Source organism: Vicugna pacos, chromosome 26, assembly GCF_048564905.1.
Source record: "Vicugna pacos chromosome 26, VicPac4, whole genome shotgun sequence".
In the NCBI taxonomy this organism is placed as follows: domain Eukaryota; kingdom Metazoa; phylum Chordata; class Mammalia; order Artiodactyla; family Camelidae; genus Vicugna; species Vicugna pacos.
The window spans coordinates 2,346,085-2,372,892 of record NC_133012.1 but is presented as its reverse complement, the minus strand read 5'-3'; the positions used below and the strand labels follow the sequence as shown (position 1 = coordinate 2,372,892).

General features: G+C 46.9%; 1 protein-coding gene and 2 long non-coding RNA genes across 6 annotated transcripts in view; 1 reads left to right on the top strand and 2 right to left on the bottom strand.

The window, feature by feature from the left end:
• The window catches only part of SH2D4A (SH2 domain containing 4A), a 49,530-nt gene extending 41,548 nt beyond the window's left edge, over positions 1 to 7,982 (bottom strand). For 2 of the 4 annotated variants that reach the window (XM_072950182.1, XM_072950185.1), the window contains exons 1-2: positions 7,680 to 7,982; positions 3,106 to 3,483 (exon numbers count right to left, since the gene is read on the bottom strand). In XM_072950182.1, coding sequence (XP_072806283.1) covers positions 3,106 to 3,286 — 181 coding nt within the window. In that variant the 5' untranslated portion in view covers positions 3,287 to 3,483; positions 7,680 to 7,982. Of the gene's footprint in view, positions 1 to 3,105; positions 3,484 to 7,519; positions 7,616 to 7,679 lie in introns of those variants that run through there. The other 2 variants (XM_072950183.1, XM_072950184.1) reach the window with 2 other exon arrangements.
• Positions 7,762 to 9,193, top strand: LOC140689423 (uncharacterized). Its single transcript, XR_012064355.1, has 2 exons — positions 7,762 to 7,873; positions 7,977 to 9,193. It is a non-coding gene; the product is annotated as an uncharacterized lncRNA (long non-coding RNA).
• Positions 9,194 to 10,195: 1,002 nt separating this feature from the next.
• On the bottom strand, positions 10,196 to 25,414 carry LOC140689576 (uncharacterized). Its single transcript, XR_012064607.1, has 3 exons — positions 25,085 to 25,414; positions 12,029 to 12,133; positions 10,196 to 10,503 (listed from the first exon to the last, which is right to left on the bottom strand). It is a non-coding gene; the product is annotated as an uncharacterized lncRNA (long non-coding RNA).
• Positions 25,415 to 26,808: the final 1,394 nt, after the last annotated feature.

Here is a 26,808-nt window from a genome sequence, read left to right as displayed (position 1 = left end):
GTCTCCGGATTCTGGTGAGGATTAATTAAAATAACATAAATATAAGGCTTCTGCCTGGCACATCCTAACAGACCAGCACGCTGCTGGAGAAAAGCTCCATCGGACGGAGCGGGGTGGGTGGGGTGAGGTCAGGGGTAACCGGGGGCTCCCAGGTTTCTGGCTTTAGTGACTTGGGAGTGGTCAGGGCCACAGATCACAGTGGAGACCAAGAGACAGGACTCAGCCTGGGGGGTGTGCAGAAATGGGGGGACTCCGATGAACTTGGTTTTGCATCAAGCTTGCAGGGCTCGAGGGTTTTTGGAGTGGAGACGCTCCTTAGGGGACTAACATGGAGACCAAAGCTCGGGTGAGAGGTCGGCTTTGCAATACGGATGTGAGAGTCACCGCACATGGTGGTGATTATTTAACGAGATAGCATATTTCAGCCTGGAGCGCAGGGAGGGTTGGACACACCCGCAGCTCAATCGGCGCGGGCTGGTGCCACGTTTACTGCCTAGAGCAGTGCTGTCCACTCCCAGCTCCACCTGTAATTCTCCATTTTCTAGTGGCCCCATCAAACAATCAAAAGAAACATGTGAAATTAATTTTAATATGCTTTAGTTTACCCAAGATACCCCAAATATTATCCTATCAATGTATAATGAATATAAAGTTATCAGTGTGATGTTTTGCATCCTTTTCTAGCTAATATACCCGTCCTGCCCACCTCAGTCCAGATTAGCTGCATTTCACGGGCTTGACAACCACCCATGGCCAGCGGCTACCAGACTGGACCACGTGGCTCAAGCCCTCTCATTACCTCTTCCCCCAGCAGGCAGACGGGTCCAGAATTCTCTAATAATCATATTTTCCCCACTGCGTTTTGAAATGATTTTCTGATGTATTCCTGAGTTAAGTCCATACTTCTGATTGCTTTCAGCCCCTCCTACTTTAGCTGGAAGATGACTCAAAGGAGGACAGGTGCCAGGCATACACAACATGCCTGTATCACTAAAACTCCAGGGCTGCTCTTTGAAAACTCACCACGGTAGGCTGGAGAGAGAAAGAAACGACCAGAGGACAGTGAAAGAGCTGCTAAGTGATGAAATGGAATGGTGAAGAAACGGGGTGGACAAAAGATTTATTTAGGAGCCAAGAAAAGGACAAGCTCAAAGCCACAGCCCAGCCACGAGCCACTAAGAAAAAGCAAGACTTAGGTCAGCCGGGGGCAAGCCAGGCTGGGGGTGCAGGCCTGGGGGAGACAGGGGCACACAGGGAGGACTCAACACGCAGCCTGGGGAGCCCCAGCCACGGCGACACTGCCTTGTTCTCTCGGTGGATTGATCATCAAAGACAGAACAAGACGAAACAGAGGAGGCCTGTCTATAGGAGAAGTGGAGAAAGAATCTCAAACTGTCCCCTTTTCTGTAGTCAAAGAGGAACCACTTTGGTGCAAAATACATTGCTCCGGCTGCTAAATTTAAGGGAGAAATACACTTCTGATGTGAAAACCTGATAGAATGTTTGCGGTGTAAATCAACACAACTTTTTTTATGATCACTTACCTAATAAAGAAATACAGTTCAGAGAGATTCAAAACCCTGCAAAGGAAGAATTTAAGCAAAGACACGGAAATTACTGTCTTAAGTCATCACGAGGAGACAAGTCAGCCAGCAGAAGGGGCTCAAAGCCTTACAAAGAGCCCGGGCCATCAACTGTGGGGGCGGGAGCCCTTCCACTGTCACCAGCCCTCAGTCACCCACCACATCTACGAGCTACATTCACAACCAACATGGCGCCAGGAGGCCAGGTGGCGCCTGGTAAACTCTGACTAAAGGATGCAAAGAGATGCTGGAACCAGCTCGGAAAGACTGAAGGGTCATGCTTCAGTAAGAACAGGTTACCGTCGAAGGAAAAACAAGTATCTATTTGGAGAGTGTGGGGGACTGTGAAATCCCAGAGGTCTGGGTACCAACTGGTGGTGTGACCTTGAACTGAACTCTGATTCTGAGGTTCCTCACCTGTGATATAGGACAATTAACATCAGCATTGCAGGAATGTTGTGAAGATGACATACAATGTATGTACAAGTGCTGTGCGTGGTGTGACCAAAACAGGTGCTCAATAAGTAGCTGCTATTGATAATAATAAAAGGGAAACATTTCCGTATCACTAGAAAGGCTTAACTGGACAAAGGTTTTACTAAAAGACAGTACAAGGTAAAAGGCACTAAACTGTCTTCTTGTTTGAGTCTGCGTGGATGCCAGCACACAAGTGAGATGCACTGTCCTGATCTTTGAAACCCTGAGTGGTTTGATCAAATTTAATTTTTCCTGGCTTCGTGAAAGATGAGGAGAAATTGATCTGGAATGCCTCTCTGTTAGTGACCTTGAAAACCGGGTTTTTGAAAAACAACATAGTTATTCTTTCAGAGCAGAATGTGCGGGTAGGGGGAGTTCATGTCTGCTTTTCCACGTTCTGTGTGTGTATATGCTTTAAGCCTGCTGTACAAGGAATTCCTCCCCCGTGGTCCCAAAAGGCCCTGTCAAACTAACAAGGATTCCTTGGGTCTGAAAGAAGCAGTGCATCTGAAAAATGAATTCACATTGAAAAGATGAGTATTATGAGTTTTTCCCCTGTAGCAGTATTTGCATGTTGAGAGAACTTCCCTAAAAAAAGATAACTCAAAGAAAAATCTCTTAGAGTCTAGGAAATGCAAACACCATTGCTACAAAGATGCTCCCACAAAGACCTCCTTTGCTGGTAGCAGGATACTGGGCGTCTGTGACAAAAGGGGACAGAAACCTTCTTTAATACCCCTCAGGTCCAGCTCCACGGGTAACTTTTCCCTGCAGCTTCAGGTCAGTCTGATTTCAAGTAAGAGATCTGCTTCCAGCCTCACAACTCCACGGTAATCGGGTGTGTGTGTGTGTGTGTGTATCCGCGCAAGCGTGGAGACTTCAAGTTGATAAATTGCACTATTAGCATCTCTGTAACATCAAGGGCCCACCTGCCAAACTGGACCTCGCACCCGCCTTGCTTCTACTGGTGTGAAATGTACAAACAAAGGGGGGCCGGGGGAGACATTCGACGCGCCTGCGCGTAGGCCATCCGGGCTGCGCGTACCTTTCTTTGGTCTGGATTTCACTGGCAGGCCCTCCTTGTTTTCCATTGCTGCTTCTCTCTCTTTCCATCGGCGGATCTGCTCCTCCCTCATCTTGAAGAACAGGATCTGTTTCTGTTCTTCGCTGAGCTCTGCCAACAAGTCGGGATCTATGTACATCTCCGCCAGTATCTGTTTCAGCATCTTGGCCGGGTGGGGAGTCTTTTACACCTGCGGCCAAAGGTCTGGAAAATGGCTTCCAAGTGTGCCTCGACCTGGGCTGGCCCTTGGAGGCACCCCGCGGACCTTCCCCGGAGACTTGGGGGACTGGGAGAGTAATTCAGCAAACTGGCTCCGGGTTCCTGGCCCCAGGCATCCCGTCCCAAACGCCGTTCGGGAATCTGCAAAGAGCAACGGCCAAAAAAAGTCAGCAGTGTTCAAACGTGCAGACACGGGGCGGGACAGGTGCATGAATAGAACGTGGAGGAAATACAGTGTCATCTTTCATTTCGGGGAAGAAGAGAAGAAAGCTGAGCTAGTTTTGTTAAGACTTTGCATAACCTCTAACCTGTAATTTCCTAAGATACTTTATCAAATAAACAAAACAGACCCTAACTTTTTACGGGTCAATTTCAGGGAAACAAATGAAAAAAAAACCCAAAAAACAGAGGTTTGGCCTTCGTCCAACTAAGCAAACATACCACTGCCTCAGAGCCCAGCAAACTACCGAGTGGATGGCTAAGAACAGAGATCAAGAAACACAGAACAGAGAGAAATGAAAAGGCTCTCTCCCACACAACTTATTTCAAAAGAAAATACCATTTTTTAGATATCAGAGATTTACCGCCCCCAAAACCCAAACCAAACCAGAGTCACGCTTGAGGAAGGTAAAAGAAGAAGTAAAAATTAGACCACAACGCCATTTTCTCATTAAAAGTAGCACTAAATAACCAGAACGCTGTACTTTCATCTTCACAACGCCAGGTTCAGACAGCTCACTAGAACCATGAGAACAGTGCAGGTGCAGGAGGGAACATTCATGTACATTCTGGAAGGTCACCAGGTTGGAGGTGTACCTCTTCCAGATAACCTAATGTAACAAGATCTAAACGTACACACCGGATAATCGCAGCGGGGGCGGAAAGGGGAGGTGACCGGCTTCACCACAAAGGGTCCTCGCTCTGTAAGACGGTTCCTTAGTGGGAGAAGCCTTGCAGCTGAGCACACAGGTGGTTTCACAGGGGGTGCCAACTCCACTTCCGTCTCATTCTACTTTACATGTTCCTATTTGGTCTGTTTTTTTTTTTTAAATAGCAAACATTCATATTTGTGTCACCAGAAGGAAATAAGGTATAGATTTCCATTCTGGAAAATAATAGTTTACTTTGTTGCAGTAGCATCGGATACACCCCAAAAGCTTATTTACGGTGACTTTTCAGAATCACCTGTGTTCTGAGAAGCTGACTAACCATTTTGTGCTTTCCATGCCTCAGTTATCTCACCATCGAGCTAGAGATACGCCCTTTCAGATATCTTGTTTCTCCCAACTAAGTCCAAACACTCAAACTTCAGATTAGTCACTTCGCCAACCCTTGACTTCCCAGTTCCATCACCAGGTCACTCAGCAGCCAGACTGTGACGCCCCTCCCGCCCCCCGGAAGCCCCCTGCCACTTACCCCCCTTCCCCAGCTCCTCCTCCTGGTCTTCTCTTTTTTGGGGGGTGATAATTATTATTATTGTTGTTGTTGTTATTGCTATTATCATTTTATTTAACAGAGGTACTACGGATTGAATCCATGACTCTGTGCATGCTAAACACGCGCTCTGCCACTGAGCTCTACCTACCCCCACCCCCTTTTGAGACAAGTGTGAGCAACAGCCCAACAGCCAGGGTACCCAGTGTGGTTCGCATACATAGCACACAGTTAGGTTTACCAAGCAGCCGTTGTGTCGCAGGGACCTTTAGTGAGGCTACTGCGATCCCTGCTAACTGCATCCTATAATCCGCAGCATTCAAAGGGAACACAGTGTTAAGGGAAAATCTGAAAAGAATGAAAGGCGCTGTCTGACTCGGACTCAGTCAGGCATGCCCCTCCCAGGCTCCCTTGCTAGCTCTGCAGTTTGCTCCGAGGTGACCCTAGAGGGCTCTCACCCCCAAAAGAACTGATGTCCTGTGCTGCTTTCTTGACTTCGGGGTCTAATAGCATCTCCAGGGCGGGGCCAACTAAATTCACACTTAAGAGAGATTTCTGGAGGCCAAGCCTTTGTCTGCAGGTGACAGAAACACCGGAAGAATGTAGTTCCTCGGCACCCTTGACGCCGGTGCTCCGAGATGAAGTGGTAAGAAAACCAAAGTAAAGGAGTCCTTGACATTCCAGTAAATGCCCCGTCCGCTGGCACATTCCTTGACTCCAGGGGTTGACTTTCACAGAAGTGAAATATGGTGGAAGGGGAGCCGCCCAGTGAAGCTGGAGGTAGGGCCTAAAAACGAGTGCCAAGTTCACCCCTCCCCCACCCAGGGTACCCGTGGTAATAAGATGCTGAACCAATGGTGCCTGATGCAGGGGCAGAAGCCTCGTCCCTGTACCTTCAAGTGAGCTGGGGGGCGGGGCAGGTATGAAGACCCCACTGCAGGCAGGCCGACAGGAAGTGACCCGGATGGGACGCTGTTGCCACGTTACTGACCAGAAGCCAGTCTCCTCTGTGCCCCTCCCACCACCCCTGGGGGCAGCACAAGGGCACAGCCTCTCCCAGCGTGAAGGGCTTCATCACACCCCGGGGAAGACAAGTTCCAGCTCCCACAGCTTCCATTTTATTTTGTTTTGCCTTTTGTAGCAAACGTGGATTTGTGGCAGTACAGTTAACTAGCCGGTCTCGAAGGAAAGACACTGGCTTCCCCGTGTCCTTAGAGACAACTTGGGGACCCAGCTGACAGTGGTCTTGTGGCGTAAGGCTGCCGAATAATAAACCCACCACTCTAAGGCTGTTGATCCCCATGGGTATGACTTAACTGTCCTCAAACACAGCTCAGGGCGCTCACGGGGCTCCCAGCTCTGCCCCACCCCACCCCTTGCCCCGCCCGGGGCTGTATCTCTGAGTGTCACCTCACTTCCCTGGACTCACTGTGAATCGAGGTTCTGAACTGTTAATCTTTGTAATCAGATGACTATGTCACACAATCTAGTGTGGGGCCAGAGAGACAAGTTCGTAGAGGAAACAAAAATGAGGAAATTAACTGGCCAGGGTTTCCCCACTTCCAGTCCCGGACAATCAGTGCTGTTAGTGATTCAATCACCAACGACTTCCCCTTCACACACTCCACCTTCGCAGACACAGTTATCCAAAATCCAATAAAGAGGAAAACTCTGCTAGCTCCGTTTTCCTCTCGTACAGCACTTTTCTTAAAAGAGAGAAAGGACAAGCAGCAAGCCCACATCTCCTCTTTTCTCCAAAAACAAATTTCTAAAGGGTCACAGGGTCAGGTGCCCTCCAGGAAGCCCGCAGATGTGGCCTGGCACTCACACCTGCCAGAGCCACTGTTCTGTAAAAACAATATTTGTATTTTAAACGACTCTGAGACCTTAAGAAAAAGCTGGAGAGACAGCCTACATTATTTAAAAAAATCATTAAAAATATTTTTAAAATCATAAAAAAATACTGTGATATGGACAGAATAACTTCAATGCTAAGAATTCAGCTTGAATTCGAACTCTTTTAAAACAGCCATTCAGTTATGTTATGTAACTTTACATCATGCATGTGTCTGCGAAAAGGCTATTTTGGGGCATAAAATGAATTAACAGAGGTGACAGCAACTTTTGTAATTATTTACCGCTCTTCAGAAATTTGAAATCACTGTGCACGGACCTCTCCAGAAATAGCACCCATGCTAGATCTATGCCTGCGTATGCCTCCACTTAATTATTCTAAACTTAAAAAAAAATTGTGTCCAAGTCGTGTTTCTATTAAACAGGTGATCAGACAAAGCCTTTTTTAGGACGTGAGCAGACTCTCAGCTGAGAAAGAGGAGCTCGCTCGCTTCTCTCCGGTGATTCTTGGGGAGGGAAAGCCAACTCTGGGAAAACCCCGCGCAGGGACTGTCGCTGTCCCCTCCAGCCCCCCCACCCCCCACCCCGGGGGCGCCCGCGTGAACCCGAGCGCGGGCGGAGGAGGGGGAAGGTCACCGCCCGGCCTCCCGAGGCCACCGCCGCCGGTCCGCCTTCCCGGGGCCGCGCGCCCATCCCGCGTCCCCCGAAGGCGGGGAGCCTTCCCGCCGCCCGGCCTGGGCTTGCCCCTCCCCGGCCCGCGACCCCCACGAGCCACCGCCCGGCCGCCCGCGCCCTCCCCGCCCCCGGGCAGCCCCGCGCGCGCCCCTCGGGGACCCCGCCCGGCCGGAGCCGGAGCCGGAGCTGCCCGCGGCCCCCGCGCGCCCCTCACCGCGACCGCCGGCCCGGGGCCCTGCGCGCCGCCGCTCTCCCGCCGGCGCTGCGACGCCGGACACCCGACACCGGACACCGGACACCGGACACCGGCCCCGCCCCGGCCGCCCCGTGCTGAGCCCGCCGGGCGGAGAACCCGCGGGGACGCCGGCACTCACCGTCTCCTCCCGGCCCCTCGCGGCCCGCACGGGCCTGCGCCGGGGCTGGGCCGCCCCGAGCCGTCGGGCGCCGGGGGAGGGGCAGGCGCGGGCCGGCTGCGCGAAGACGCGGCGGAGACGCGGGTCACCCAGGTGCCCCGCCCGCACCTGCGGCCGCCGGGGCGCCCCCCGCCGCGCGGCTCCCGCGGGACGTGGTGGGTCTGCGGCCGGGCCGGGCCGGGTGCGCCCTTCTCAGGGCTGAGCTTCTGCTCCGGCGTCTCCTGGAGCTCACTTTTTTTTTCTTTTGTTGACCTTAAGTCAATGATCAAATTCTCCGGCACTTGTCAGCGCGGGTGTGGCCTCGTCGGGCTGGACCTAGGAGGAGGAAAGCCTGGAAATACGGAGGCTGGAGACGACAGAGACGGGGAGAGAAAAGGAAAGAAATCGGGAAGAAGGCAAGAGGTCAGAGGAGCGCTGTGAACCGAGGCCAGAACAGGTGGGGGTGGCGCGCGAAGGGAGGAGCCGGCTGAGGACGGGAAAGGAAATCTGGCAGGAAAGCTCAGCAGAAGCAGAGCGGGGACGTTGGAGGCTGTTTTCCGTCTAGGAGAACGGTCAGCCTGTGTGGAGCAAGCAGCCTGCTTTGGTGAACCTCAAGGGGCGGGTGTCCGGGAGCGATGCAGTCGGCGGTAAGCCTGGTCCTCCTCTGCACCGCCGACCGGGGAAATTCAGGGGCCCGACTTGCTCCGTTCAAAAATGAAACCTCCCAATTCTAGCCTCTCCAAACTTCAAAAGATGCTCAGAGTCAGAGCCTTGGAGCAGACGTCAGTCCTCCAGACTAGTTATTTCAGAGCTATTCTAGGGATCCTATCAGGGGAGACTATCTGGTTGGGTTTCGTTGCCACTGCTTATTAAATGAATGGCCTGCAGGCTGAAGTGTCCTCTGCCCCTAGTTGGCTGCTGCGGCCAGCTCAAGAATGAATCCCAGCGCTTCGTGGATGGAACAGCTGAAGAACTACAAAGCTAGTGTTTGACACGTCCAGGAACCATTTAAGGAACACCTGCTACATGCCAGACCCTGTTGCAGTGGGGGGACCTGCAGGGAGCAGACCGTGCCCCAGTCTTCCATGCTGTGTACAGTAGCTGTGTATGTTTTGTGCCTCTTTGAAATCATAAACCCCTTGCAAGGAGGGGTTTGAATCCTACCCAACCCCCAGGCACACAATAAGTACGCAGTGCACGTTGGCTGAATGGATGTTAACAGCCTGAATGAACGCAGGCTGTACACAGTAGTGCGTCATTCACTCAACCTGGAGCCCGGTGTCTTCCCTTTTCTCTCCTGCCTCCTCTCCATCCTCCTATCTCCTGTATTTGTAAGATCTCCCTTCTCCTCTCATTTCTGTGGGTCTTCCCCCACAGACAATTAAATTGACTCAACATAGTAAACTGATTGTACTTCAATTAAAATAACCAACCCCCTCCCTGGAAAAGAACAAAACACAGCAGACAATTAAATGTTTATATCGCTCTGAAAAACACCGAGTGGCTCTGTTACTTACTTATGAGACCCTCGGTTATTTTTCACTCCCTCTGGGTCGCGCTCTCAGTAGAAAACATCTCCCCACTCCGTGATCTAGGACGCTTTGGAGGGGATTGCCACCTTCAAGTGCCAGCAACACTCCTGCAGCGTGTGAGGCCTGGGCCACCGGCCTTCGCAGGGGACAGGTACCGAGCTCTTCCTGCTCGCTGGCCACTGGGGAGTCAGAGGCACGTAAGATGGGTGTCACCAGCCCCTGTGTTCAGGAGTTCCCGATGCCCACCCAGGGCAGTGTTCCAGGAGGAAAGCTAAAGAGCTTCTTACTATATACTAATTTTTTTTTAATTTGTCATTCATTTGTAGTGATGGATACCGTGAAATGGGTGGTATGGGTGAAATGAATGAACATGTTCCCTGGCCTTCCTTTTAGAATGATTATCCGTTAAGATCCCTCCTGCCAGGGCCAGCGTGTGCATACAAGTGGAGGGGCTCCCTGCAAAGGCGACAAAGCGCAGGCCACCCTCCCCACCACCACCGCTGCTGTGAGACAGCAGCCCCGTTGCCACCGGGAAGACTTAGGAGCCACTTTCCACTTTCCATGTTTACATTCTAAAGAAAATGAAAGATACGTCAGATTTTTTCTTTCTAAAAGAAAATAGGATAAACACCAATAATGTTTTTCTGTCATATTTTGTCATCCGCATGAGAAACCCCTACCACACTTTTCATCCTGAAAGAAGTAAGTTATGTGTTGGTCCCACAGGGACCGTGAAGCAGACGTGAAAGGAAAAGACTGAGGCGCTTCCACTTTCCTAAAACTTGACCAAATCTCAATAAAGCTCAGTCATCAATCATTTAAAAAATTATATTGAAGGGCTACAATGTGTTCAGCTTTCTGCCAGCATTAGATTTGGTTTTGAACTATTTTCATTCCTTTATGACCTTATGTAGACTTTTCTTTTTGCATCTTCATAAATGTCAAGATAAATGATTACTCTTTACAGTCAACTTTGAATTTAATTAGTCTAATTTTGATGTTTTTTCGCCGAATGACCTTTATGGAATTATCCCCTCCAGATCCGTGCTCTGGGTGGCTGATACAGTGGTCCTCATTTCCTGGGTTTCCATGGTGTCCTGGTGGGCAGCCCGTAGCCCAGAGGAGCTGCTGACCTGAGGTTTGTGGGTGGAACTGGACATCCCTGGCCCCAGTGATCCAAGGCATCAATGAAGAGCCTGTGCTTGGTTGACAGTCAGAGCGCTTGCTAGCATCTGGCATCCTTGGATCTTTCTTGGCAGCTTGGAGTAGGTCTCCTAGTGCAAAGGAAACCAAAGTCAGTGGGGTGGGAGTAGCTCAGTGGTAGAGCACATGCTTAGCATGGATGAGGTCCTGGGTTTGATCCCGGTCCCTCCATTAAAAAAAGAAAGAAAAAGGGAGGGAAGGAGGGAGGAAGGAAGGAAACCAAAGTCTCATCTCTTCCTTGAACCAGATTCCGAACCAGGGTTCCATTTCCTAACTTCTCTCTTCCATGCCATCTTGTCCAAAAGTACATAATTCATTTCAGTTTTTCTAAAGGTATATTATTGCCACTGGGCAGGGACGTTGTTCTCAAGCACATCCTGCAGTAACCTAAGGGAGATATAATGTTTGTCCCTGTGTCCCCTCCCCCAGGGGGTCCTTTTGATGGGGATGGGATGGCGCACAGACATCAACATTTTTTCAAAGCGTCCTAGGGGGTCCTAATGCCTGGCCAAGGCTGAGAACTACTAAAATATGTGGGAACAAAGTGAATTGGTTGCGGAGAATTTTGAAGGAGTAGTAAGGGCAACCTGTAGTCTTTACTAAAATAAACATGAAGCTAGATGTTCATCTTCTTGGTTCTGGTCTTCTTGTCAGTCCCACAGCCTGGTCTGGGGCTGGATGTTACCCCAGACCCAGCCTCTCATTCAACAGGGATGGGGTTAAATGCAGGGGACACGTGCCTGGTGGTCAGTGCCGCCCAGTATAGCTGTGCCCTGCTTCTTTCCTGCCTTCACGGCTTCCTGGTTGTGAAACGCAGGTGTTTCCTCTGGCCTTTGAGCTGAGGACCGGGTTCCGATCTCTGGCCCAAAGACACCCACCCCCCTACCCCACACCCCCTCCTCGCTCCAGGCATTCTTGGTCACTCCCCTGCCTTTCCTGGAGGTAGCTCTTTCCTTTTTTATTGAAGTATAGTCAGTTGCAGTGGGTCAATTTCTGGTGTACAGCATCATGTTTCAGCTATACATGTACATACATGTATTCCTTTTCATATTCTTTTTCATGATCGGTTACGACAAGATATTGAATAGAGTTCCCTGTGCTGTACAGTATAAACTTGTTTATCTATTTTATATATAGTAGCTAGTACCTGCAAATCTCGAACTCCCAATTTATTCCTTCCCATCCTCCTCCCACCCCCCAACCCCAGTAACCAGAAGTTTGTTTTCTATGTCTGTGAGTCTGTTTCTATTTTTTAAATAAGTTCATTTGTGTCTTTTTTTTTTAAGATTTGATATGTAAGTGATATGATACGGTATTTTTCTTTCTCTTTCTGGCTTATTTCTAAGTGTATATTTAAACAAGGGCCAGCTTATGGCCTCGGTGAGGAGTACCATGGTTTAAGTTGGAGACAGAGAATTGGTTTTTATTGGCACGTCGGTTTTTAACAAGGAAATTTGTGCAGCATCCAGTGTAATGGAAGGTTACAACCGATAAATGATGGATCATGCTACACACATCGGGAAATATGAAAGAGGGCAGGCTCCCTTTGGAGAAAGGAGTCAATATTCATAGAACTTAGAAGCCACGCTTACTCACCGGGAGTGCATGCTACAGCTTTACAAGTCCTCGTTGAGAGACAGCACATCATACAATGCTTCGGGCCAGAAGGACTTTGGACATTATGTGGACCTCATTTTGCAGCTGGAAAAAATAGAGGACAAGCAAGGTTAACCATCACAGAGCTTTAGCCATGAAAACAGAATCAAAACAGAGTTACTGACGTGCAGTCTGTTCGGATTGAATTAACTAGGGCATTGACCTCACTGAGTTCAGGGGTAAGAACAAAAGGAATCATCACCTATGTTTCTCTCTGGACTTAAACCCCTCTGTCTGCAGATGGAGAGGCAGACCAGGGCTGCACTGGCCCCCACTCTGGTCTGCTGGCTGTGCTCAGCGCTCACAAAAGAAGACTTACAGGGGCTACTTCGAGCTTTCCAGCCTCTTCTGGAAAGAAAGCAAGACTGAGGCTGGGACCCTCTTAAGTATAATAAACAGGTGTTGATGGAACAGCTGATCAGTTCTGAGTGATTCCTTAGGTCAGATTTTGCCCAAAGGAGGAGGCCTTAAAGAGGAGGAAGAGGGAAAGGAGAAGAAACAGCAGAGTCAAGAAGAAGAAAGAGAACGGAGGTGAGTTTTTAAAATGTCTACATTTTACTACAGCTGGCTTCTTAAGTGGGCTTTGCTTCCCTTTGGCACTTCCCCGGTGGCCTCCAGTCCACACTCCTTCCTAGTAAAGGCGGGGTTCCCACATGAGAAGGACAAAGAAAGCATTTGGCATCTAGAAATTACTCTGAGTGTTTAGCGGAAGAAGAGGAATTTCTGGTCAAGCATGAAATTTAGTGTTACTTTTGCTGTGTGGGGAGCGGCCCTCCCAAACTGGCTGAATAAAAAGTGTAATCAGAATGCCCAGCAACAAAAGACTCATATCTTACTGGTTTTTTAAAAAATAGTATTTCCTAGTTAGACTCCAAAGAAGTAACATATGTCACCAAAGAGATGACAGTTAATGGTCAGATTGAAATAACTCCTAGGGGGGAGGGTGTAGCTCAGTGGTAGAGTGCTTGCTTAGTATGCATGAGGTCCTGGGTTCCATCCCCAGTCCCTCCATTACAAATGAAGAAATAAAGAAATAAACAAACCTAATTATCTCCTGGCCAAAAGAAAAAAAGACAGAGAAAGAGAAAGAATTTCTAGACTTCTGAGTGTACTCTAAATAAAAACTTCACCACAAATCTGTGCAGATCGACATTGCAAAGCACTTTTAAGCTGTTACTTCATTCAGTCCTCACGGCATGTTTGGTGAGATTGGCCTCTGGATCTTAATTGGCAAATGGGGACACTTGGGTTCAGGGCAATTCCATGGTTCACCTGGTTTAGTAGCTTGGGTGGTCGTGGGACCAAGGGCTGGGACTTGGGTCTTCCTGCACCCCATCCAAAGCCCCTTTCCCTACACCCTCGTGCCTCTGGTACCCTGTCCTTTCCCCTGCATGGATAGGACAGCTGAAATTTTGCATCCCCAGAGCCTAGCCCAGTGTGTGTGCTATCTCGCAGACACTTCATACATATTTGCTGAATTGCTGAATGAATCTAAATTTGAGCTTGCCTAGAGAGAACTCGTGTCTCCCTTAATAGCTGGGGAAGCTTACTTTGGAAATTGAAGTTAAAGCTTCGGAGCCTAAGCACTTACGAATATATTTTTGAGGGATTACCTTAACCCCAGGAATGGCTCATGTAACGTGCATGTCCTGACTTGAGAGGCTATTCTGTGCGAAAGGAGAGGCTAATCTCATGAGAGTTGTGCTAGCATCCTGCCACGGAATCACACGCCTTATTTTTATTTTCCTTTGACATTTTATTCTTTCGTGAATTATTACTCATTACGTGCCATGGATGTAAATCTTTTACCCCTACGACGTACGTGACACACCTGTGCGTAACTATCGTTTTGAAATACGTAGCATTTCTAGAACTCTGACCCGGAACGATGATTATTTACATGATCGGTCTTGCAATTTTCATAATGTACCATCTTTGAATTATTATTCAACAGTTTCATTGCTCTTGGCTCGCCAACTAGATTATAAATTCCTTCAGATTGATTTGTGCATTTAACGTATTTTATAGCCCCCTCGTGCCTAATGAAGGGCCAGCTCACAAAGATGGTTTCTTGAGTGCACAAATCAAGCAAAGATGGAGATTCCCTTGATGGAGGTCTTATTGGGGCTTGAAAATGCTCATGCAAGAATTTTTTTTTTCAGATATCACCTCAATCCATCCTAATATTGTAGTTGGAATGAAATTCTGCTTTATTAAACGCCTCATTATATCTCCTAAGAGTTATATATCTTTATAGGGAAACTTTCTGTTGGGAGGGCAAAAAATATGGACAGAAATGAGGGAGTCACTTCTAGGATAGTTGCGTTAAGAGAAGAAGCCGCATGTTCCCCGCCTCCCACTTCCGTCTCGCCCTGATTTTCCCTGTCTTCCTGTGCAGATAACATGCTGACACCTACACGTGTGAGTTTCCACTGCTAAAGTGAATGATTTGCTGGTTGGTCAAACACTTAGTAAACGCCTGTTATTGGTGAGCAGTGGGGCCCTGAGAAGAAACTGTCCCTGAGGGCAGTGAGCAAATATCTAAAAGGGGAAGATGTCGTGAGGAAAAACAATAATCACTTTAATAAAGGGGTAGAAAGTTTAAATATGGCAAAGGCCACAGAGACAAAGCTGTACGTGGTCAGGAGAAGATAGATGACATCAACCTCGAAGGACGCCGATGGTTATCATTGAGTTTATCTCACATTCCACTCCTTCCGACAGCTTATCAGGAAGGGGACAGTGGAAACTCGTGGGGCAGTCACAGAGGCAGCTGGGGTTGAACACAGAGGATTTTAAGGCTCTAGGATTTTCGGAACATCTTACTTAGAAATGTTTAGTCTTCTGGTCTGACCTCTTCAGCTTGTATCAGTAATCTCCTGCTGCATAACAAACACCCCAAACTAGCAACTTTACACAATAACCTTTAATACATCTCATGGGTCTGTGGGTCGACAGGAGGGTTTTTCTGCTGATCTTGCCTGGCTTGCTCCTGCAGATCAGCTGGAATGCTGGGCCTCTGCCTGTGTGTGGCCTTTCACTCTCAAGGGGTCCAGACCGATCTCTCCACAGGCAAAAGCAGCAGCATCCCAAGGGGACCCATCCCACTGTGTTGCAGCACCTGCACTGGTGTCCTGTGGGCTGAGCAAACTGCAAGGCCAAGTCCAGAGTCAATACAGGAGTGGCTGCACTGTGAATGGATTCTGGGAGGTGTGACTCACTGGGACCATTTGTGTGACAGTGAAGCACACAGTTCGGTGCACAACTCAACAGACTATGAACAGGACACCCAGGGAAGCCCAGGGTTGTATAGAACTTGATTCCCCTGTGTCCTGCAGTGGCCTATATCTGCAGATGTCTGATGTGGAGTGCCTGGACTGCTCAGATTAGGATAAACCACTGTGGTGACACTTCCTATCAGGACCTTTTCTTTCTTCCTGTTTTTCTTCCTTCTTTCCTCCCTCCCTCCCCTTCAGGATGGGCAATGACTAGCTTGCTGACTTAAGGAGCATTAAAGGCTAGCATTCAGATCCCAGTCTAATGATCTTTGCATAAACAGCATCTGTCCCTCTCCAGCCTCTGTGGCTATGTTGTCTGGTTTCATTTACTTTAAACTAACACTTGAGGACGTCTTGTCAAACATTTTATGTGCCTTTCTTTCAGTGTTTGTTATTAATTTATTTGATAGTTACTTTTCAGTGCTACGAATGACCTCTTATTGCAACACAATTTCTCATTAATTTCATTTTTTACTGTGTTCAACACGAACTGGTAGCGACAATACAGAGGAATGACCCAAGCCTGATCCTGCAGTCCTGAACCTTACACGCCCCAGACTATGTTTCCTCCTGTTTATCATTGACTTCTGTTTACCTTGTTTTAGCTGGTATTCTGACCGTGAGATGACGGTCTGATGTGTGATAACTTGGCTTGTTTTTCAGAACAGCGGTGCTATTCCACATCAAACAAACCTCAGCTGGTAACTCTAAGTGAATTCAAAGTACATTTTTTTCTAGACTTCATTTTCATTAAACCTGAGGGTTTAATTTAACAAACAGTAGAGTGCCAGCTAGGAACTGGATTTTTCGTGCTTTTCTCTGCACTGCCTTTTCTCTGAGTCAGAACCTCCCCCCACCTGCCATGTGACAGCCGTCACGCGGGGAAGTCAGGCATCTCTGGAAGCCACACTGATGCTCCCGGCTTGAGAGAGATCTGTGAGGTGCTGTCACCCTCGGGTTGTCCTGACTTTCCTCATCGTCCCCATTTTTATCACGATTCACATGGTCCTCCTCACTTGTCATCAAGGAGCACATTTTTGTTCCGGCACAAGGACGTTTGACGGGGATGGAGAGAGAAGAGGCGGTAGCACAGAAAATGATGTCAACCTCTTTCTTTTGGCTCAATTTCTGGTTGTAGGAAGGAAAGGTTAGACAGGTCCATCCTCTTCCCCTTCTGGTCAGGCTGCCTTTGGAAAATTTCACTAGATTTTGAGCGCCGCATTTTAATATGATAACCATCACCACCAAGTGTTGTTTTTTCCAGAGAAGAATGAATAAGTTAAGGGAAGAATAGTTAAAGGAATTGGGGGTGATTATCCTGAACCAAACAAGGCTTGGGGGTATGTGGGAACATCCTCAAACATCTGAAGGAGTCTCATGTCCTTAGGGCTGTCTTGGACAAAATTAGGACTTTTGACGTTTGAGATCAGCTACTATTCACCAGACACCTCATCTCTTCTTCCGGTAATCCTCAGTTACCAAAGGACAGCTGGGAACTTACCACCACCTCGGCCCTGTCCTGGCCCGCTTTCTTATTTGTTGCTACACTGGGTTTCATAAACGTAAGTTCTGGCAGTGTCTTCTTCCCAGATATGTTCCCCACCACTGCTGTTTCTGGTTGACTATGTTTCTTGGATTAAAGCTCATTCCATGGTGTCAGACCATTACATCCAGCTACCCCATTTCATCCCTTTCACGAGTGTCACCTGCTCAGCTCCCAAGCATGGCCCCTCATTCACAGACTTTGAAGCCTGACACAAAGCCTTGCTCTCCACTCCCAATCCTGCCAGAGGCCTAGAAAATTCCACCATCAACAGATACCATCCATCCCACAGCTCACACCTTCCTGGGTCCTTCAGCTCCAAAGACACCGTCTACCCCTTTGGATCTGTCCACAGCCTGGATCTTCTCGACCTCTCACATCTAACATTTGAACCCTGCAAGTTCTGGCCACAACCTCATATTCTCCCGGGTTTCTCACAAACCCACTCATACTATATTGTTCTTTTAACTCAAAAGAACTTTTATTCCCTTGATTCCTTCCATCTTACTGGCTTACCAGCCATTACCTGCCCTTTCCTACCTCTGTCCCCAGAATAGTCCTCCTTTGTCGGTTTCTTGCCACCACTTTCAATTGCCTTCCTCCCACCCTGTTCAGCCGGAGAAAGCCAGCCGCACAGTCATGAAGATAAGAGCTCCTAAGAGTCACGGCTGCAACTTCAGCCAGACCCTCTGGCGCCCCCTCGATTCTTCTTCCACTCTTGGGTCAGTTTCTTCTCCCCATGTTCCCGTCAACTACTCTAAGCCACTGTCACACTCTTCAAGCTCCCATAGCTCCCATCTCTCATTTTCAGCCGATGATCTTGCCTCCTCTCTTGAGAAAATGGATGCTCTTAGACACAGTGGCTGCATAAGTCAGGGTTCTTTGTTACAGACAATGGAATCCAATCCACCGGTTGAATGCTATGTTTGTTAAAAATTGTATTACGGTTCAGAGAATCTCTGGAAGGACCTGAGAGCCACTTGGGAGGCATTCGGCCCCCACCAGGCCATGAAAGCTGTTGTAGTAAACACTACTGTCGGAATCCAAACCTCAGCTTGCACCAGGAAGTCAGAAGTTCTGTTCCTGTCGTGTTTGAAGAGATCAACACTTTCCCACCTCACTTGCCAAAACATGGAGTCTGCGTGTACCCACCTCCTTACATTGCTGTCTTCCAAGTCAGCGTCTTGCGCAGAAGCATCTGACTGGTGGGAGCTAGATCACATGCTTGTAAACTTAGCGACAACGGATGCCAGGAGAATGAGTTCTGGTTTCTACCTCATGGAATCAGGATTCGTAATACAGGAAATTCTCCGAATATAGAAGGAGTGATCCAAGACTCTTGGAAGCTACAAACATGATAAGTAGCCTCTATTTTTACTTCTCATTCCTCTACCTAAAAATTTATCTACCTCCAGACCCATTCATGTCTTCCTTCTGATCACAATGCATCTACTTTTGAAGGTCACACTCTTTATTTCTACATCTAACTCACTCCTTTCTGTTTCTTCCATACCCTCTCCTTTCTCTATTCTGAAACTTCCTCTATTTTGACAGTTATCTTCAGTCAGTGAATATATTCAAGAGCCTTCCATCCCCAAATCCCTCTGTAGACTCCCTCCATTTGCTCCCCTCTGCTTCTCAGCCTGACTTGTTGAAATAATAAATCAATCATATCCATTTCTTCATCAACGATTCCCCTCGACCTCTTGCTATCAGGCTGTGGCCCAATCCTCATTGCTCCCAACCCTGTCTTGCAATGAAACTGTTCTTATTATAGCAAACAAATGCCCCACCAGATTGTCAGATCCAATAACTCACAATGCTGAATTGTTGATTTTAACCCTGGAGATGCCTCCTCCTTCTTGAAACTTCTAGCTCCTTTAGCATCTGTGAATGCCCACTCTCCTGGTCTTCCTTACCTTTCTAGTCAGTCCTTCTCATCTTCTTCATGGGCTGTTCATCTTCCGCTTTCCATTTAAATGTTGGGATTCCTAAGCCCATGACTCCTCTGATTCCTGCACCTCTGGTGGACTCTGATGGGGCGGTTCCATCTACTTGCATTTTTTTGAACCCACGTGTATGTGAACGTCTCCTAAATCTGTATGGCTACTCCACACCTGTTTCCTGAAATTTAAATTTGGATATAAAATGACTTATGGCCATGCCACCTGAACCTCACACCTGAATGTCAGCTCTCATAGCACAAACAGGATTAATATTCCTCCTTTATTCTCATCTTTGTCACTTGATTCTATCAACCAGTCCCTCAAGTTTTTCTTGCCATTTCTCTTTTCTTCACTATACCCCATCCCATGTTAATTCTAACATGGCCGTGCCAATTCCAATGCTTGAATATTTCTCAAATTTATCACAGCCTTTCTAGTTTTGCTGTCATTGGTCCAGGGTTCATCGCCTCTTTCTGAATTTCTAACTGGTCCTCCTTCTTCCCATCTCCTTGTCCCCAACCAAATCATTCTCTACATAACCAAAGAAAAAAAGATATATTGGTAGAATGGCCATCATTAAAAGTTCACAAATGATAAATGCTGGAGAGGGTTTGGAGAAAAGGGAACCCTCCTACACTGTTGGTGGGAATGTAATTTGGTGCAGCCGTTATGAAAAACAGTATGGAGATTCCTCAAAAGACTACAAGTAAACTTAACTTATGATACAGAAATCCCACTCCTGGGCATATATCCAGAGGGAACTTTAATTTGAAATGATACATGCACCCCAATGTTCATAGCAGCACTATATACAATGGCCAAGACATGGAAACAACCTAAATATCTATCGAGAGATGACTGGATAAAGAAGTTGTGGTATACCTATACAATGGAATACTACTCAGCCATAAAAAATAATAAAATAATGCCATTTGCAGCAACATGGATGGGTCTGGAGATCATCATTCTAAATGAAGGAAGCCAGAAAGAGAAAGAAAGATACCATATGATACCACTTATATGTGGAATCTGAAAAAAAAGACACAAATGAACTTATTTACAAAACAGAAAGCAAAGAAAACAAACTTTTGGTTACTGGGGAGAGGACAGGAAGTGGGTGGGAAGGTGTAAATTGGAAGTTCAAGATTTGCAGATACTAACTACTATATATAAAACAGATAAACAACAAGATTCTTCTCTATGGCACAAGGAAATCTATTCAATATCTTGTAGTAACCTCTAATGAAAAAGAATATGTGTATGTATATGCATGACTGGGACATTACGCTGTACACCAGAAATTGACATATTATAACTGACTACACTTTAATTTAAAAAAAAAGATGTATTTAACCAATTGCGTTAACCCATCTGAAAGCCCATCACTAAGAGGGTGGACCCAAAGCTCCCCGACCCCGGGCGACTTCCTGCCTCTCCAGCTTCCTCCCTTACACTGTGCGCCTCACACTTCAGGCTTCAACAGCATCAATAACTCATCTAGCTTCTTGCACTTCCATGCTATCGTTGGCTTCTCCGTCTTCAGACATGTCATCCCCTTTGCCTGGAATGCTCTTCCCTTCCTCCTCTCTATCCTGCCACCCTCTCTACCCTCCCCCAAACCACTGTCTAAGTCCTCCTCATCCTTTCATACTCGGCTGAAGCATCAGCTCTTCCACAAAGCCTTTCGGACCTCTTTTCTCCTCCACCAAAGAGCTAGGTGCCTCTTTGAGTGTTTACATAATGCCTGCTGTGTACTCCTCAAGGCACTTACTGAATATTTTATTTTATTTTTTGTGAGTGGGGTAATTAAGGTTATTTATTTACTTGTTTAAATGGAGGGACTGGGGATTGAATCCAGGACCTCATGCACACTAAGCATGTGCTCTACCACTTGAGCTATACCTACCCCCAATTAAAAATTTTTTTTCACTCAATATTTTAGACCATCAAGTTATAATAGGTCTGGGGGGAAGGTATAGCTCAGTGGTAGAGCACATGCCTAGCATGCACGAGGTCCTGCATTCAAGCCTCAGGTCGTCCATTAAAAATAAATAAATAAACCTAATTATCTACCTGCCTCAAAAAAAGTTCCAATAGGTCTTTTCCCCCCACAAGACTGTAAGTTTCTGAAGGGAAAAATGGGTTTTGTTTCTTTGTTGTGATCTCAGAACCTGGTAAAGTTCCTGGCAGCTAGAGGATGCTTCATTAATGCCTGAGAAACAAATGAACTTCATTAGATCACCTGCACAAGGACTGGAATCAGGTTTTGGTGACAAGATGCTAACCCTCTTACTGTCCCCTGTCACCACCCTGATGGCATATGAAAAAGGGTCTACCGTCCAACAGTGTATGGTTAAGACCTACGAAGCTACCTAAACACATTTCTAAAAGTACTTTAGTATCAGAAACGTGGCAGAATAAGGATAACCCTTTGTCTGAAATTAAGAAGCAACTCGAACCCTGACTGTGGGCTCAGTGGACAATCAGATCATGTCCAGGGCTGGATGGCAAAATCCGAAGGAAGACTATGCCAAGTGAAAGTCAAATATCTGATGTGTTGCAACCTCTGGGCTGAAATCAGAGTGGTGAGAGTTTCAAAGATCACTTGTTAAACATTACAGCTTGTACATATTACAGTATAATGGTGATGACCCAAATGTGTTACAGTGTTACTCGTAATGTAAAGGTTTTCAGGCACATTGAATTGTACACGTACAATTGGCTCTCACTGAGGTCGCTGGAAAGGGTGGGTGGATTACTGTAAACTACGGGCTGGGTAGCTCATAATTAACTGACCATTCTCAATAAGAGTTGAGGCCATTAGCCCCATGATTGCACGATCCTTTGGTTCTCAGCCTGTGGAATGACATACACTCTGGTTCTGACTGTTTTGTTAAACTCTTGGCACCCTCAATGGAACTGCTGACATTCCGTCCCTGGGGACATACCAGCTCTTGGCCAGAGGCCACCAACCCCACCCTCCTGCACTGCACCACACAGTAGGCACCACTGGGTGGGCTGCCATTCCCCCACACTCAGTGTGGCTGTGTTCTTTGGCAGGGAACTAACTTCATTAGAGGACAAAAGAAACTTTCTGGAGCTCCACTTTTGGATGTAGTTAGGCATTAACTAAAACACCTATGCTTCTGGGAATGAGTCCCTACACGCCGAATGCTATTCTCTTGTAGAAACAGCCCATGACTGCCAGAGAGATGACAGTCTGGGGTAGGATGAAGACCAGCTGAAGAGTGGAAAGAGGAGTGGGATGGCGTGGAGGCTCATTGTGTCTCTAACAGAGCAAACAGGGGGACACGGCTCAGCCCCACCTCCCTCCAGCCCGTTTCATCACCTTCATAATGGAAGGTTTATAAGGAAAGAGTCAACAGCCCAGAATTCTCCAGTTCCATGAAACTTGAATAGACGTCTCAGTAGCCTGAGAATCTGAGTTAAATGTAATTAAGGGAGGATGCAATGAATTTTCAATTTCCAACAAATATTCTATACATATTTATAAGAAAGAATAGGTGGGGAAGACTTTGAAGATGCCAACAATCTAATTTTGCTAGCCCATGCCAGGATTTATCCAATTGTCAATCTGTCTCTTTCTTTTCATAAATCAGTTGCCCAGTGGTTTGAAGTTCTAGTGTGGAAGATTCAAGACTAGAAATTCTGGTTGTTTCAGTAGGATTACAGCTGTGTTCCTATAACCACTTCTTATTTTTTTCACTCTTAAAGATCAACCTGAAATCCAAGGCAGGCCAATTATATTTAGCATTTTATATGTCAAATAATCACGTATCAATGATGTCAGCTTGCCGGAGCCTCAGAACAAGGGTCTGGGAGGATCTAAATGTCCCTCTTGTGTTTCTCATGGTGATGAACATGGATGACTTTCAGCTACTCTGCCGTCTGCCAAGGTCAAGTGATGTCAGATCCAGGACCCACTGCGCAAAGGTGATTAGCCGGAGGATGGTGACGTGGGAGGCTTTGGAGACTAGATCCCTTGATGGGTTTCAAGACTTGGACAGCCTTCCTAAATCCATTGTATGTTCCCAGTCTGTCCCCTAGCACTTCCAGAGGGAGTGGTACAAATGCACGGGCACCTGTGTGGAGCTGAGCTATTTGAATTATTCTCTTACAGGTTTCCGGGATCTGATCCAGCAGCCAAAAAATATGTGCCCTGTGCTAGTATGTTGTAGGCACAGTGCTAGGTGGGGGGATGTGTAGACAAGCAAGAAGGCATGGCTCCTACCCTCAGGTTTTCAGCGCAGTGGGGAAGCATAGCGTTCTCCAGATTGATGTGGTGAAGTTTCCAGGTCAATTTCTACCAGGCTCCTAGACCAGGATTATTTAGGCAAAAAAAAAAAAAAACCTCACTCAAACTTTAAATTTCCCAATCACCCCCTATTCTCCTAAAAGGCCCACTGGCTGCAGAAATGTCACAGGCTCGATTTCGGTGCTTGAAGCACTGAGGAGGGAGTATCTTCCCTCATCTTGCTCAGGCTCCGAAGCCCCTTCCTCTCTCTCTGCCTAGCTTTATTTCTGGCCTCTGTCTAAAGATACTTTGAGCTGGAAAACATTGACTAGATGACTTCGGTCTATCACCTCCACCCCGGAGGTCACCCACCTTGAGGGTCATGTGATTCTAGATCACAAGGCACGGGTAGACAACAGAAGGGAAGTGCCCGTGCGGACAGAGTGATGTGTGACGTGGACAACTGGATGTGATCCTGAGGGAAAGGGTCCGAGACCACTGCCCCACATGCATTGGCGTAGTCTTTTTAAGAAGTAATTCAAATAGCCTTCAGTGGAACGCTAGCTTACATCGATTGAGTGTTTACTGTGTTGCAGGCACCATATCTCACAGTAAACCTCTTGTTATCTCTGAAAGGGAGCAAGGCCCTGTGGGCTCCCCCAGCCTCTGCCTCTTGTTTATAGAGAAGCTGAAGCCTCCCAGGCCTCCCTGAGTCACAGAAGAGCCGCTGATTAAGACACGCCTGCGGGCCCTGGGGGATGGTGATGACTCTGACCATCTATCTCAACCATTAACTGAGATTACTCCCTCATTTCCTTTTAAAACTTTTATGGCCGAACAGAATCTTTGGAGATGGTTTTTTTGTGTGTGTGTGCGCGGGATGCTGGGTCCATCAGATTGCAGGCATTCTGATTAAAAGCAAGTTTCCTTTTTTGTGCCCGAGGCTGTTGTCCCCAGGATCCTGCCCCTGCCCCTCCCTCAAATAGAAACCAATTACCCTTATCTAAGTCTCAGGAGGCAGCTGCAGAGAAGGAACAAGAACTGGCTAGAACCAACAGAGCCCAAGATGGTGGAGGGTCTGACCTCCAGCGGACCTTGAGCCTCATCACATGCTCACTGTAGTGTATTAGCATGCTCAGTGACAGGCCCACCCACCCCCTGGCAGTTGACGGTTGCCATAAAAACAACCGGAAATCCCATCCAAGGACTGAAAAACTCAAACAAGGACTGATTGGCTCCATCGCACCTGGAAGGAGGAAATGATGACAGAAAACTCATAAAAGTCCATGTGGCCCAACCCGGGCCAGAGCTGCTCCTACGGCCTGTCTTGGCTGACAGCTCCCCGTTCAAGCACTTGCCTTCTGTTTATCCGTCTGAACAATGAATTGGCTGTTCACTTTGTCCCTCTGCCTCTGCTGAGTGAATTCTTTCCCAGCTGGGGGCAAGGATCCACACTTAGGTGGGCTCCCTCACTGAGGGGTCCCTCCATCCGCCAACGTCTCCGTGTTACAGATGAGGAAACTGACACAGAGCACTTACTTGCCCAAGATTATACAGCTGAAGAGAGGCAGAGCTAAGAAACCCGTTCAGGCCACTGGACTCCTAAGCTGGTGTCCTGAACCATCACAGGTTCTGCCATCCTGGAGTGACAATAGATCGGGAGCCTCCTTTGTCACATTCCACATTCCTCTAGAATCTGTGTCCACTGCGTTGCAATCTGAAGTATGTCTGGCAGCCCTGGGAACCGATTGATTTGGGGGTGCTGGCCTCCCCTGCCACCAGGCAGCAAGCGTGACCCTGAGTCAGTCACAGTGTCACGTCTGGCTGGAGCTGGCCCCTTCCGGCCAGTGTGCCTGGCCGCCAGGGAAGCTGTCTAACTGGCTTTTCAACTGACATCACACAGGGAAATCATTTTCCAAGGCGTGGTTATGAAACACGGCTTGAAAATGATTCTTCTTTGATTTAAATACTTACTGACATAATTAATGAAGCATGCTGTGTTTTTAGAGGTCATTGCATAATGTCTTGCCTTCATAAAGTGTGCTTCAAAATCTGGATGGTGGAGTATTCAATCAGTGTCGTGCTTTTGAAAGGGAATCCATTCTCAGAAAATCATAAGCAGATTTATGAAAAACTTCTTGCTTCTTGACCTCTGTGGGATATAAATCTGTCTTAGGTTGTTATTTGATTGTTTTTTATGCGTAAATCTTGTCTCTACATCTTGATTTCAAACTCTTTAAGACATCAAGACAGCTGGGGACACAGCAAGTGCAGTACCTAGTAAATATTGTTGCAAGACTGAATAGAAAATGCGCAGGAACTAACTTATCATCAAATTCTAAAAAAATCAAGCCTTGAGTGACAAAGCTTCAGAATTAATTTTGAAAACAATATTCTCCTTCACTCCCCAAGGAACCACAAGTCTCCTTTGCTATTTCTGTTGTGAAGCTGAAATTGATTGGCCCGTCTTTGTGAATATAATGGAGTAGTTATTGTAAAAAGGGATTTAAAAAAAATCAAAGAACAATGTGAGTTTCTGAAAGATATTAAATATGATGAACCAATGTACTAGCTTCCTCACAGAAGAATTTAAATAAGTAAAATAGTCAGAGTTTATACTTTAATCTATTTGATTATTTTTACTAAGGGGGAAGTTTCATTCTCTCCCTTGCTGCACCCCCAGCCCCCAACCTTGGCAGAGTTGGGAGCTTTGAGGGTGGATTTGAAAGGAGGGCTCTGTAAACACAGTCTGGTCCCCCGTCCACAGGTCCCACAAAGAAGCAAAGCTGCAAATAAAATTGAAAGCTGTGAGCTGGGGGCATCAGCTCTTCTCTATTGTTATTTTCTGTTGTTAGAAAATAACCAGAATTTGGGTTTTCATTCTCTGGGCTGGCAAACCTCATGCAGGCCATAATGCCATTTGTAGCAACATGGATGGGCCTGGAGATGGTCATTCTAAGTGAAGTAAGCCAGAAGGAGAAAGAAAAATGCCATATGATATCACTCATATGTGGACTCTAAAGAAGAAAAGAAAAAAGAAGACACTAATGAACTCATCTACAAAACAGAAACAGACTCACAGACGTAGTAAATAATCTAATGATTACTGGGGAAAGGTGGTGGGAAGGGATAAATTTGGGAGTTTGAGATTTGCCAAGGTTAACCACTATATATAAAAATAGATTAAAAAATCAAACTTCTTCTGTATAGCACAGGGAACTATATTTAATATCTTTTAATAATGTTTAATGCAAAAGAATATGAAAACAAATATATGTATACGTATGCATGACTGGGACATTGTGCTGTACACTAGAAATTTACACATTGTAACTGACTCTACTTCAATTAAAAAAACGAAAATTAAAAAAAGTTAATATTAAACAAAAATCACACAGATTATTGATAGAGTCTTGTTCTTTTTTTTCAATTTTTCTTTTTTTGCTGAAATATAGTCAGTTTACAGTGTTGTGTCAATTTCTGGTGTACAGCATAATAGTTCAGTCACACGTACACACACATAGATTTGCTTTCATAGTCTTTTTCATGATAGATGACCACAGAGATTGAATAGCGTTCCCTGTGCTGTGCAGGAGAAACTTGTGAGTCTTGTTCCTAAATGGTGCTTTTTGTGTTACCGGAGCTCAGTTTGGAAGTAGTGAACCCATGCCCTTGAAGGTGACGGATGACCAGTGACG